Raw genomic sequence first — 12,976 nt, 5'->3', positions numbered from 1 at the left:
GCCCAGCTCAGTGGAGTTTCTAGATAATGGCTAGGAGACTGCGCAATAAATAGAGCAGAAACACACAAGGTATGGTATCAGCACAAAAGTATAAGAGTATTTATTTCATTGGGTTTATTTATTTTTGGAGATTTTCGTATTTCTATAATAGTTTTGAATTTAATCTTAATCTTTTTAATTCCAAAATATTCTCTATCTAAAAGTAAAATATAGTTTTATGTAGACACAAAAGTTATAATTCTAGTTCTAGTAATACCTATTTTGCATGTTTATCCTTGAAGAATTTACAAAGAACTCATAATTGAAATTGGTTTCATTTTTAAACATTTTCTCTTTCATGTTCTACGTTGTTGCTTTCTACTTTTCTTATTCATCATATACGCAAAATCTTCACAGCTATTTGAAGGGATATTCATTGATGAAGCCACAAGACACATACTGTGTAAATTTAGCATTTATAGAAGAGCTGTAGAGAGTAAAAAATAATTTGGAGTCTCTTGGTTTCAAAAGTGTGTATGTGAACAGCTCCTGTGGATAATATGGTAGCTGGTTCTGCCAAGAAGGAATGGAGAACGGGTGCTTTTGAAAAAACGGTGGTTTGGTTTAATTACAGTCCCAAATCTAGATTCAGCTGGAGAGAGGCAGATCAAAGCTTTTCAGACCCATTAGTTTTCTCATTTGCATAAGAGTTTTCCTGAACTACCCAGGAATACTAGCAGCTGAGTTCATGCCTCAGACTGAAAATCTATTATTCCAGTTTAAGAAATGAGCTCTTGGTGCTTAATTTTAAAGTAACTGATTATACATCAGGTGTCTAAATCACTGATGAATGAAAAATCTTAACATTCGGAGTTTTTGTTGTATCATTACTTAGCTTCCATCAATAAAATTTAGTAAAAATAAAAACCCCAAAACAACAAAGAAACCCTCAAAACTCTTACATACTTGTGTAGGATCTGCAATACCAGCACATTCTAGGTATATCAGAAACTATCAGCAACAGAGAAAATATGAGCAAAGCATGGAATATCTTGACATTTCTGTTACACAGACCTTGAACTTCATTAAAAATTAACTTCCTTACCAATGTATCACCTTTTTCATGACAAACAGCATATTAATGATGTGAGCCACAAGAGGGCACCAAATAAGCATATGGCACCCCAGCTCACCTTAAAAAAAACACATGGACATAACACTGTAAAAAACATTGCAAAATATGTTCTGTAAATGCTTCAGAAAGCTGAGCAAAGTTAATTACAAAATTACAGTTTGTTGAGTAACATGAATCTCTTTTCCCCTTAAAGGCACATGTATATATAATACATGAGTTTTGATTAAAATCCATATGTATTTATCCATATAAACACATCTTCCCTTCTGTAAAGCCTTGGAAGTTACTGCTCAGTGCAATTAATTTTTAAAAGCTATGTCCATACATCACATATTATATAGTTGTTTACATCTATGAATGGAAGAGTAAGAAACTATACAATTTACCAGGTACTATGGAAGTAGCAGTTGTGAAGATGGTCTGAATCATGGAGGTGAAATGTTTTCAGAAAGGAACATGATGAATGGAAAACTGGGAAGCACAAGCCTTGTCTGTTACTTTCCTTAGGCTGCACAAAACCTTGAAATACAGATTACTGTAATCAATGAATGTAAATGGAGAATTTAGATTTGGTAGCATTTTGTATTTCATAATTCAGTAATTTTGACATAATTTTGTACAGGTATAAGTTCAATGTGCAGATACATTGCCACTGCATGGTAATTTTGAAGAATTAATGTAGTCAGGAAAAGGCTTTTCATTAAACAGTTGTAGTGTAGTTCAGGCTAAAAGTAGATAGCAAAACCTGATAGCAAGAGCTCATAGCTAGCCTTCCTGATCGAACTGTTTAATGACACTTAACAAATCTCCATATAGTATTTGCTTCCTGTTCTCAGTTTCAAGGCCCTTCTAAGCTCTGCTTCACTGTTACCTGCTCCTTTTCTCATACCACAGTCCCATGATCATCCACCCCATTAGCCCATTTGTCTGCTTTTCCCCATGTTTCTCCTCCCACAAATGTCTCTAAAATATTCTACAATTCTACTATTTTCTTTTTATGCTTTCCTCTGAAAGTACTTTTTAAGTGATATATGTAATTATAAAAAAATCAGTGTGTTGTACTTAAGATGTCTCTTATTCCTAACAATAATTTTTATAGATATATACAAAGAAGCAAGCAGTTTAAACCTCTTGCTACAGTGAACAGGCAGGCAGTCTTAAAAGGGACAAACTATGGACTTGGCCTAATATAGATAACCTGTTCCTATACTGTATGTACTTCATATACAAGTAAAAGTCATAGCCAGGGGCCCCTTCAGGTAAACATAGCCATGTTTGGGACCAAAGTCCAAGTGCTCTCACTGTTACATTTTTAAATGAATTTATGGTTTGAAAAACAGACAATTTCTAAGGACTGATGATAAAATCTTGGATCCCTCTGTACATGGGAGCAATGTCTTAAACTTTTAGGAGAGTACTAGGTGTCCATTTTTGTCTGGTTCAGACTGCAGTCTAATCCAGTTTTTGATCATTTAAAAGTCTGGATGTAGGATGCTGTCTGACTTGGTATAATTGAGAGGTGTTCACTCCAAATCACATTGTTGGAAGAGTGTCAACAGGTGCTGTGACTGTTTATGGTAGTTGTATCAAGATATTTCCATCTATAGGGAAAGAAAAGTATGGTGACTGTTACTGTCAACATTGTAAAGAGCAGGTCAAATATGGAAGTCTCAAGAAACCAACAGGTAAAATGGCGATTGTCAAGAATATTCACACCTGGAATTTACACTCCAAGCCATGACTTTCAAGAGACAGTGCTACAAATAAAAAAGCTGTGAGAGGTCACAAAATAAACCCCAAATGCTGGCATACATAGAGGGCAACTATTGAGGACAGCTGCTCTTGAGGCAGCCTTGCACACTTAAGGAATCCTCTGTTAGTAACTCCTGTTGTCAAGTTTATTTGCTTGGTAATGACTCAGTCTCAATTAGAAATGTACACGTCGCTGAAAGACAAGCAAGTCAAAAAGCTGCTGTAGAAAAATATTACGACAATCCATCCCCACACACACACACTTTTTTTTTTTCTCTGCAAGATGAAAAGTATTGATTGTGAACTGTAACCTTTTGGAAATGAATTCAGTTCTCAGGATGAAAAGGTTGGACTACACTAATATAAGTTATGTCAGGAGATGGATAGAAGGGCATTTTAATGAACACAGATTATCCCTCAGACAATGGTGGAGGGGAGAAAGCAGCACATAGGAAAGTGAGATTGTAAAGAGAAATTAGGAGAAACTGTCCTAGGACAACTTTTAATTATCCCTTTATATTTTGTGGCCTCCCATATGTAAACTAATGCTGTCTATGCTGCCCCACCACTACTGCAGTAACAAGCATGGAGGTCAGGTGAAGTACCGGCGCTTACCAGGACACATGTAAATTTGTAATACGGATTACGAGAAGCAACAAACGAGCTGATGCTACAGGCCCTAGGCTGTACCTCGAACGGCCGTGCCCAAGGCTCAGCGGGCGGCTGGGAAGCAAATCACGCCCCCCAGGCAGCCCGGATACATCGAGCTCAGCGCAAGCCAGGCCCCGGGGCTCCCGTCGCAGCCGGGCTGCAGCCGGGCGTTGGCAGGGGGCACGGGGTGACAGCGGTGACAGCTCCTCCCCGGGCTCGCCCGCAGAGCCGCCGAGCGGGGCTGGGCCCGTCTCGGGGCGCGGGGGGCGGCCGGACGGGAGGGGAGGGAGAACGGGGCCACAAAGAGGCGAGACTGGAAACAGCAGCAGTCCCGAGGCGGCGGGGAGGCGGCTACCGGCCTTCACTGGCGCCGCAGCTCCCCTCGGTCCCCGGCCCGGCGGCAGAGCCCGGCGCGGGCAGCGGCAACGGCTGGGGCCTTGCCGGCGCCTCGCGCCCCTCTCGCGTCACCGCCGGGCTGCGTTGCCGTAGCAACAGCAGCACGTCGGGGAAGGGCGAGCTCCGCCCCGGCCGGTTGGCCCCGCCTCCCGCCACGTGACCTGCCCGCCCCGCCGTGCTGGCGCGTGCCGGCCGCTTCCGGGGGGGAGCGCTGGGGTGTGCCGCACCGGTAAGTTTGGCGGAGCGGGTGGGCAGCGGCGGCGACATGTCCGGCAACGGGCTCAGCTACAGCGACCAGGGGGGAGAGGCGGCGCCCGAGCTGGCCCAGGAGGCGGCGGCCAGCATGACCCCTTCGGCTTCCGCGGCCTTCGGGCTCTTCAGCAGCGGCACGAAGAAGTAAGGGAGGCGGGCCGGGCGGCGGCGGCCTGTCCCGGGCAGGGGTTGCTGGGCGGCCGAGCGGTGACCGGTTCTGTGAGCCTCAGGGCGGTGCTGGACGGGCGGGACCCTGCCCTCCGGCGCGGGGGCCGGGCGGCGGGGCTCGGCGTGCGGCCTCGGGGCTTCTCCCGGGGAGGGGCAGTGCCGGGGGCCGTGGCTGGAAGCGGAGCCTCGGGTGCCCGCTCTTACCCCCGCGGGACTCCGTGGAAAAGTTCACTGTGCCGTACCTTTGACGTGTTTGTAGGGCACTGGATAATCTGTGAATTTTTTTGTTTGTAAGAAAAACTGTTTTACTTTTTTTTTCCCCTCGGTTTTGTTAGTTAAGCACACTGGTACTAGTTTAATTTTGCCTTCAAATGTAGGTTAAAAAAGAAGTGCTTAGAAGTATTTGTGGGAGATGTAGTTGATCATGGCGAGGTGCCCAGCTTGAAGTGAGCGTTAACAGCGTTGTGTCTTGGTCAGAAGTCAAAATGAGGAAATGGAGGAGAAAAAAACCAGGCAAAGTGCACTGGCGCAGGAAGCCTTCAGCTCCTGAAAGGAAAAGTTAATTGCAGAGGAGAAAAAAACCCGTGTCTAAAGGGAAGGATCAAGAGGTTTGCTAAGCTGGAGTTTTATCCTACAACAAATTGAAAATCTATTCCAAGAGCAACCAATAAAAAGCACCATAAACTAAGGTCTCATGTACATTAGAAAATCAATCGCTACTTCTTCAATTTGACTATTCTGCACAAAGAAAACATCCATGCTTTAGGAACTTAAACTGATATGTTTATTTTTGCACCACACCAAAGTAAATAACAATAGCGTGAAGCCGCTGTCACTCTGATGCTTCTCTCTGTAGGACAGCAGCTGATAGGCCTCCCTCCTTAGTTTGCTAGACAAGGCACATTTATCTTCCGTTGCTGTTCCACTAAATACTTTACTCTTTTGTTCTGTTCCAGTTACAATTTTCACAGCTGTACTGTGGATGCTGGTCGGCTGACTTGTGTGTTGTAGCTGATTTATGACTTTTGCATCCTTTTCCTGTCCTCTTCCATAGAAAACAACTTTTCACTTTATTTCTTAACCATTATTTTGCTGTTTCTTTACCACAGAGTGGGGTACCCCAATAATTGATCATGGCCATAATTCTCTACATAACTCATTTAATCATAGGCTTCAGACTGTTTTGCAGGTGAAGTATAGCTCTCTCTGTTTTATCAAATGCAGAAGCTGAAGTGACTTAGCTTAGCTGAGGCTGTCCAGTGCTTGGGAGGTAGTATAGCTCTGGGGTCCTGCGATGTTTTGTACACACGTATGTATATGATTGCGTCCCAGTATGAAAGAACCAGAATAGCTTGCGAGATGTAGACATGCCTTATTAATTAATTGCTCCTCCAGTCTTGCTCTTACACCTACAGGAGGGGAGAAAAGATCCATCCTCTAAAGCAGGGGTCCTCAAACTTTTTAAATGGGGCCGGCGTGCAGATGAAGTGGCACGCAGTCATCTGCGGCCGCTTGGTTTCCGGCGGAGGGGTGTCTGTAAATACCAGGGGCCGGATTGAGGACCCTGGGGGGCCGTATCCGGCCCACGGGCCGTAGTTTGAGGACCCCTGCTCTAAAGTAAGGGCTTGAGAGGAAAGCAGGCAATAATCTCTGTGGTCTTTTGTAGCTCACAGACAAATTCTTACTGAAATACGAACTTGTCCATGATTCAGACCTGTGTGGGTAAGCTCCGAGTATGGATTGGATAGCTGAGGAACAGACACTGTGCAGGAAGATTATGAAACTTGGTGTGAAAAAGCCACTGGACTATAAGTGAGGGCTATTGTTAGAAAAACAGACTGTTTGGAAAATGTAGTAGTCATTATCAAGCATATAGCATGTATGTGGCATAGTTTACCTGCTAATAGGCCAAAAACTCCTTGTTGAGAAACAAATGAAATTTCTTATCCTTACAGCTGAAATGGAAATCTTCTAAGAACAGGAAGTGTAGCCTAGATGGAAGACATTTTATCTTCTGGTGGTTTGGTTTTGTGTTCTTTAAACTGGGCAGATCCGATCCCTCCCTTCTGGGCATACAGAGAAATGCAAGATGTGTCTGCATCCTGTGTGTTGAAGTGTGGGGACTGTTCCATTGGTGAAAATAAAATCAGTTACGGCTTTTCAGAGTCTGTGTGCTGATCTTTCTTGATTGTCACTCAACACTTCTGAATATTATCTTAGATGTACTTATGTCACATATCATTGTGACGTTTCGGTGCTTGGCAAACTTTTTTTTTGTTTCTGAGAGATTCTTCCTAACACCTACTGATGATATAAGAAAAACTCTTCCTCAGGAGAGGGGCAAATATATTAATATATAGCCCAGTATATTGATTGTTGCTGCAGAAACTGTTGGACTAGAGGCCTGCACTTGGCTGTTGCCAGTTAATCTGAACAATATCATGTGGTTCAAGTATAAATATCAAGATACTACTCTAAACACTTGCTTTAAAAAATCCCAGTCTCTTTTATGTTTTCTGTCTTTTCCTGTTTGTCATGAAGACAAAAAGCCAAAATGCTTTTGAAATAAAAAATTGTTTATTAGGTTAGGCTGTTTTCAATTTTGCGGCATTTATTTAGAACAGCCTACAACAAGTTGCACACAGAGGCACAAATTACTATTACTAGACTTAAATGTGAAGTCTGAAGTTGACCTGATATAAATTATTTGTCCTAACTGTTTTGGTTTTAGTGCTTCAGTAGAAATACCCAGCTGAAGTACATACCTAAAACTTCTGAGCATCCCTGGGTGTTAAAAGCCCATATGTCTTACTCTCTTGCTAAAGCTGCCTTTTTTACCTTTAGCAATTCTACGACTGATTGATAACTTTTAATTACAAATAGAATCTTCAATTCAGTTAATTAACATAGTATTTTTTGACATGTTAAAGTTTGGGGTTTGGTTGAGACACATGATAACAGTATTGAAAATATCTCAGTGCCTCAAAACTTCTGTCATGATGACATCTTAAACCTGAGTAAGTGGAAAGTCTCACTGCTGGAAGATCAGTAAAGATGAAATAGTAATTGAAATTTTCTTAATATAAACAAGGCACAATAGGTTGCATGTAGTATATGCAAATAGTATGTTTCCCATTACTTAATATATTGTATGTATCCAGTGCAGTGAGGGAAAAAAGATTGAAAAAATAAAACTTTGGTCAGCTTTTATCAGATAACTGTATAAATGCTCAGGACCAAAGTGAATGAGAAAAGGAGGAGGTTTTTCCAAACCGTTATATAAGTTATTAAATATAACATGTATGTAAGAAAGTGTTTTTTTACTGGTTTTGGCTAAACTAAAATGTTCTTGAATAAGAGATTTCACAACAAATATATGAGTTTGGAGCTAGTTTTTTCTGTCAGTATTGAATCCTGACTAAAGAGGCAAATATAACTTGCCTATTTGGTATGTATTGCTTTCAAAAAAACCTTTTGATTAGTTAGATCACTTCAAATACATCAGAGAGGGATCTAGTGTTCAGAGGATGGAAACTTCGTGTTCATTTTGTTAGATATCTCAATAACTGAACAAATAAAAAACCTTGTGTACCTCAGATAAGTCAATCTAAACCTTGTTGTGTGGAATGGGCCCCACTGCATGGCTGGAGATACCTTTTCCTTTCCCATTCCCTCTTTCATGCTGGTCACATGAGCTGACATGTATGGTATTCCTTTATACAGTTTGTTTAGTTACATTTTAGGAATTTGTGTGTCCAGATAGGTGGTGTTACACTTCTCTGTGAGCTGATTATGTTTTAGACATAGGTCACTCTAGCTACTCCAGGTGTACATCATTCAGATGCCCCACATCTTTGAAAAAGAAGAAAAAGGGTCAGGTTGTGGGCTGCCAGAATAGTGGAAATGTGCTGTAGGCAAGTCTTTGCCCATAACAGGAGTTTTCAGTAGAAAACGGCTGAGAGCCAAGAAGTTGTGTAAATCTTATGGACAAGCTGAATCCAGCCTGTGGACCTCAAGCTATTTCTCCATGGTCTAGATTGGTGGAGTCCATGAAATAAACACTGCCTATTTGGAAGACTGTCAGAATCCTCTGTGTTGTTTAGAGAGATACTGTTTGATGCACATCGCCTAAGTGTATTTGTATAGTTACACTATGTACTGTTGCTCTGTCTAGAGGGATGAAAAGTCCAGCCATCTTCCAACTTAAGAAAACCTGGAGAGATAATTAGTAACACAGAATCCATGTTAACTGTGTACCTTAGGGTGTAGCTGTTACTGCGTGCTGTTAATTGTGGGTGGGCAGAGGCTTTTCATCTATATTAACTGCATTTTAAACAAAACTTACCTGCATGTAGTATTAAAATATAATAATGTTTGGTTCTTGGAAATGATACAATTTAAGCTGTAAAATTAGCTGTTGTTGTATCTAAACCAAATGAACTTACAGGTGAACCATGAGTAACGCCAGTAGATACCAATTGATAAGTACACTATTGAAGCAGGTGGCAAATTTATAACATGCATTTTCAGCTTTACTGATTTGCATCTTTAAACTGTATTCCTGCCAAGCAAAATAAATTTATAATTTATTAGATTACTTTTTTTTCCTGCAGATCTAGTTTATGCATTCTGTTGAGCTATTCATCAGAAAATGTGGCAGGGCTGAAAACCTGGGGTTTTTTGCTGAGATTTGCAAGCCTGTTTTGCAGAGAGCTGATCTAAGGTGGTGATTTCATTAAGGTACTCATTCCCTAGTTCTCTGTGCATAACACTTTCCAAATTCATGAGAGCTAAGAACTTGCTTTCAACAGCTGCCAGAGATGTTCTTGGAGCCTTAAGTTGATCTGGTTTTGCCGTGGTGTAGCCTGTTCAACCAGTCAAGGAAAGCTTGTATGTAGACTGCCATTTGTGAAATTCTTGGAGGAATCTCGAGCCCTAATAGCCAAACTTCATGCATCCGCTAGCTCATTGGCACAACTACTTTCTTTCCCCATCTGTTTTAGTGGCGCTGTGCCCACTATTATGGTGATATGCCAGTTTGGTAGGATGTGCAGGACAGCAAAGATTAGTGGTTTGGATGAACTGATGACTCTACAAGATAAAATCTGACTCCTGTAGTCAATACACCCTGTAGTCAGTACCAGGATAGGTACTAAATCCAGTGTATGAATATAGGCATACTGTTGCAGAGCACTTCTCCAGCTGAAATTGGTCAGATCTGATGGGAAAGTGGCACAAGCTGAATATATTCTTATTGACATGCACTTTGCACATATGAGGATGCAAGCAATGAACTGTTGATTTGCTGTGTTTATCTGTAATGTAGTAATTAAAAATTTTTTGAGGCTTTTTATTTCCTCAGAAAGGGAAGTTTGTAGTTCAGGGTCTTCTCTGTGGTTTCTGCGTATTTATTATGTTGTCATATATTTGCCTTAGATGCTTGCTATGATCTGCATCCCGAATGGCATTAAAAATACATTTCTGTAACACTATCATACCATAACGCTGACACTTGCAAGGTGTTCAAGATTTTCGTAGTTCTGCTTTTCCGAAGGCTATCCTTATCTATGCCACCCTGCAGTAGTTTTCTTACTTTGAGAAAACCAGAATTCTTCTGGCTTATAAAGATTTTTTTTTTTTTACATTCTGCTAGAAGATGAAGAGCATTGTAATGCTTTTTAATGGTGTTTCTGAAACGCTGTGGACATACATATAAACATACTAATGCTGTTGTAGGTTCTGGCAGTGACAGCACTGCCTTTGTGGTAATATCTGTAAAAGAAGCCTTTTCCCACCATTTCAGGAAAGCTGGAAATAAAGCTTCACACTCTCCTATAACCACTTCACAACTATCAGATGCTGCAAAGTGATCTGCAAGTTCTGATTGTTGGCCTCAAGACAGACTGTCTTGAGCAGCACCACCTCAGACACCACTTTTTCAGCCTTCAAGAAACTGACCTCTGCTACCAAGGAAGATTTTTCTTTCACAGAAGCTTCCCTGCAGCATCGTAGGTGCGGGCGCTATGGGAAGAGGTCGCATGCAGTGGGATTGCAAGATCTTTTTCCTCCTTTCAGACAACCTTTCCTGTTGCTGGATGAAGTAGTGTCTATAACTACTTTACTGACAACAGATAATCTTAGATTAAATCACAGCCCTTTCCAGAAAGGGTCTCAAACAGCTTTGTCATACTAGCTGCCATCTGGTTAGAGCTTTTGAAATGTACATAGTTTGCATATCTGCATTGATGCTGGTAGCAGCAACTTCACAGGTGTTCATGCACTGAGTTGCTAAAGCATTCTTCAGGTACTAGCTTCACAGCAGGGAACTGGAAGATGCTTTATTCAGTTACCCTTTCTATATCCTTCCTCCATGAGAAGGGTGAGTTACATTATGTTGCTATTAAGACTGGGACGGGTCTTGTTTTCCCTGTGGCTCTCAGCCTTACAGGATGTTATAGTTACCCTGGTTTTCCTCTCATCACTGCTGTCTGTCCTTTGAAACTATCAAGTTTGCTTTTGGGGTAGTAGCATGTTTAGTTTTCAGATTGAAAAATTAGGTGTGGCTTTGAAGGAAATAAATTATTTCTCCTCTCAATTTCTCTTTAAACCACAGTTACAGCTACACTTCCAGCCAAATGATTTGAGTCTCCCTTGAAGTACTTGAATTCTGTGTTGGTGTTGTGAATTGGCAATAAATATGAATCGTGTTCTAATGGAAGACGATGGCAATACTGAATAGCACCACAAGATGTCATTCAAACAGTTTGCGGTATAGAATGAAACACTGAAACTCAGATTTCTTAATTTCCTGCTAGAGGAAGACCCCAAATCAACAGCAAAATACTTACATTGCAGCATGTATTTGCTGCTGTTTTAACTTCCATGTTACATGGCTCTGAAATCGATTTACAGTTCCTCTTTAAGTGTTAAATTCACACTTGTTTAGCGTTTATACAATAGTCTGAGCTAGAATAAGCCAATTTATTTTAAGGATTTTGCGTTGCCAGTAGATTTTTTACTGTATGTTTTTTTAACTTATTTTAATTTTTTTTTTTTCATTATTTGGGGAGGGGGGGCATGGGATCTTCCATAGGATTAAATTACTACTTGGGTGCCAAGACCAAAGGTTAAGCTGCTCTGTCAGTGTGGGTTTTCTGTTTCAAGCTTGGTAACATTCACAATATTTTGAACTTTATGTTGGAATGTGTTGCTATGCTGCAGGCAAAAAAAATCCCATAAATCTTGGTATCCTGTGGTTAAAAGTGTGTCATCCACATTGAAATCTCCTAAAGACTTTGAATGCAAGAACAATGCAGCTGATATTGTGTAAGTACGCAGTGGATGGAGAACTTAAACCAGGAAATGCATTATTAAAACTCTGTTGAATGGATTTTTGTAACTTTCGTTCTTGATCTATGATAGGTGGTTCCATAATATTGGAACTGGTAAAGCTTGCTTCCTCCCCAGTGGTGGATTTGTTTGCCACTTCCCAGATTTTACCTTGCAGTAACACAGTGCTGTCCTTGTATATGAAAATCCACTGTCTCACCATGAGTTTGTTTAAAATTCCTTCCTCTTTCTTAGAGGTGATTAAAACTGTTCCCAGGTTTTGGGGCATACAGATGGCATGGGAAGCAGTCACAATTAAATTCGTAATTAATAAAACAATGGGCTGATAAACTTCCGTGATTAAAGATTTTGTAGCTAAAGGATTATTGTTGCATTGCCAGCTGGACTTCAGTTGCGGTTTCGATACTTAGGAAACTTCTGCTTTTTACAATGAAAGCCTTATGATTAGGGGGTGACTTCTTTCAGTAACTGGGTACATTAAAACTGTAGCAAAGCTAGAAATTAATGGGTTTTATCTTATGGTATTGCTTATTGCTAAAAGGAATAGGAGATACAGTCAATGTGTATTTTATCCGAGTGGACTAGGTGTTCTCTTAAAAACAGTTGTTGGGAACATGTAGGTGCAGTGGCAAATGGTATGCCACAAATTATAGGTTAGTATTTTAGTGTGATGAAAGGTTTGTGATAGTTCCTACATGAAGACAAAGTAACTGAAAGGCCCAAATTTATCATAACATAACTTGTTTAACTATAGGAGTGACATACAGTTATTCCTGCTTTCTTTTTCTGTAAAAGTGGGTAATGTTTCTCAGTGAAGTCTGAAATCCCAGTCTTAATCTGAGCAAGATGCTAGTTTTAGTGGCCCAAGTGTGCTGCTAAGACTATGACATACTAAGAGTTGTTCTTTAGTTACTGTTTCCTGTACGTAAGACTACAGTCTGTTAAAATAGTTTGGTGGGATGCTCTCTCGAGTATCAGGCTTTAGGGTTTGGTATTTTAGTGGTGTTTTTCTTTTCTTTCCCTCGTGTTTTGGGGCATTGGGGTGCTGTTTTTGTAAGGTTTGGGTTTTGTCGTCTTAGTGGCAGGGGAGTAGAGGGAGCATGAAAGAGAATGAGAACATTTTTTGTTTAGTTTCTTACAGTAACATCTGTAAGAGTAATCCTGACATAGGATCCAGTAGGCCTGTCATAGGTCCTATCATACCCATACCCCTATTATATCCAGAAATGGTACAAAGGCATATGAAGAAAACAGTGCTTTGTGGTAGAAAGACAAAAAGTATTCTACCTTAAA

At 40.8% G+C, this 12,976-nt stretch overlaps 1 protein-coding gene across 5 annotated transcripts in view; it reads left to right on the top strand.

Annotated features, from left to right (window-relative positions):
- Nucleotides 1-4,068: 4,068 nt before the first annotated feature.
- AP3B1 (adaptor related protein complex 3 subunit beta 1) overlaps nucleotides 4,069-12,976 on the top strand; it is a 159,520-nt gene continuing 150,612 nt past the window's right edge. For 3 of the 5 annotated variants that reach the window (XM_037373272.1, XM_037373274.1, XM_037373276.1), the window contains exon 1: nucleotides 4,069-4,309. In XM_037373272.1, coding sequence (XP_037229169.1) covers nucleotides 4,179-4,309 — 131 coding nt within the window. In that variant the 5' untranslated portion in view covers nucleotides 4,069-4,178. The remainder of the gene's footprint in view (nucleotides 4,310-12,976) is intronic. The other 2 variants (XM_037373273.1, XM_037373271.1) reach the window with 1 other exon arrangement.

This window comes from Falco rusticolus, chromosome Z (genome assembly GCF_015220075.1).
Source record: "Falco rusticolus isolate bFalRus1 chromosome Z, bFalRus1.pri, whole genome shotgun sequence".
Taxonomy (NCBI): domain Eukaryota; kingdom Metazoa; phylum Chordata; class Aves; order Falconiformes; family Falconidae; genus Falco; species Falco rusticolus.
Note: the sequence above shows the minus strand (reverse complement) of the source record. Positions and strands in the feature narration are given on the sequence as shown.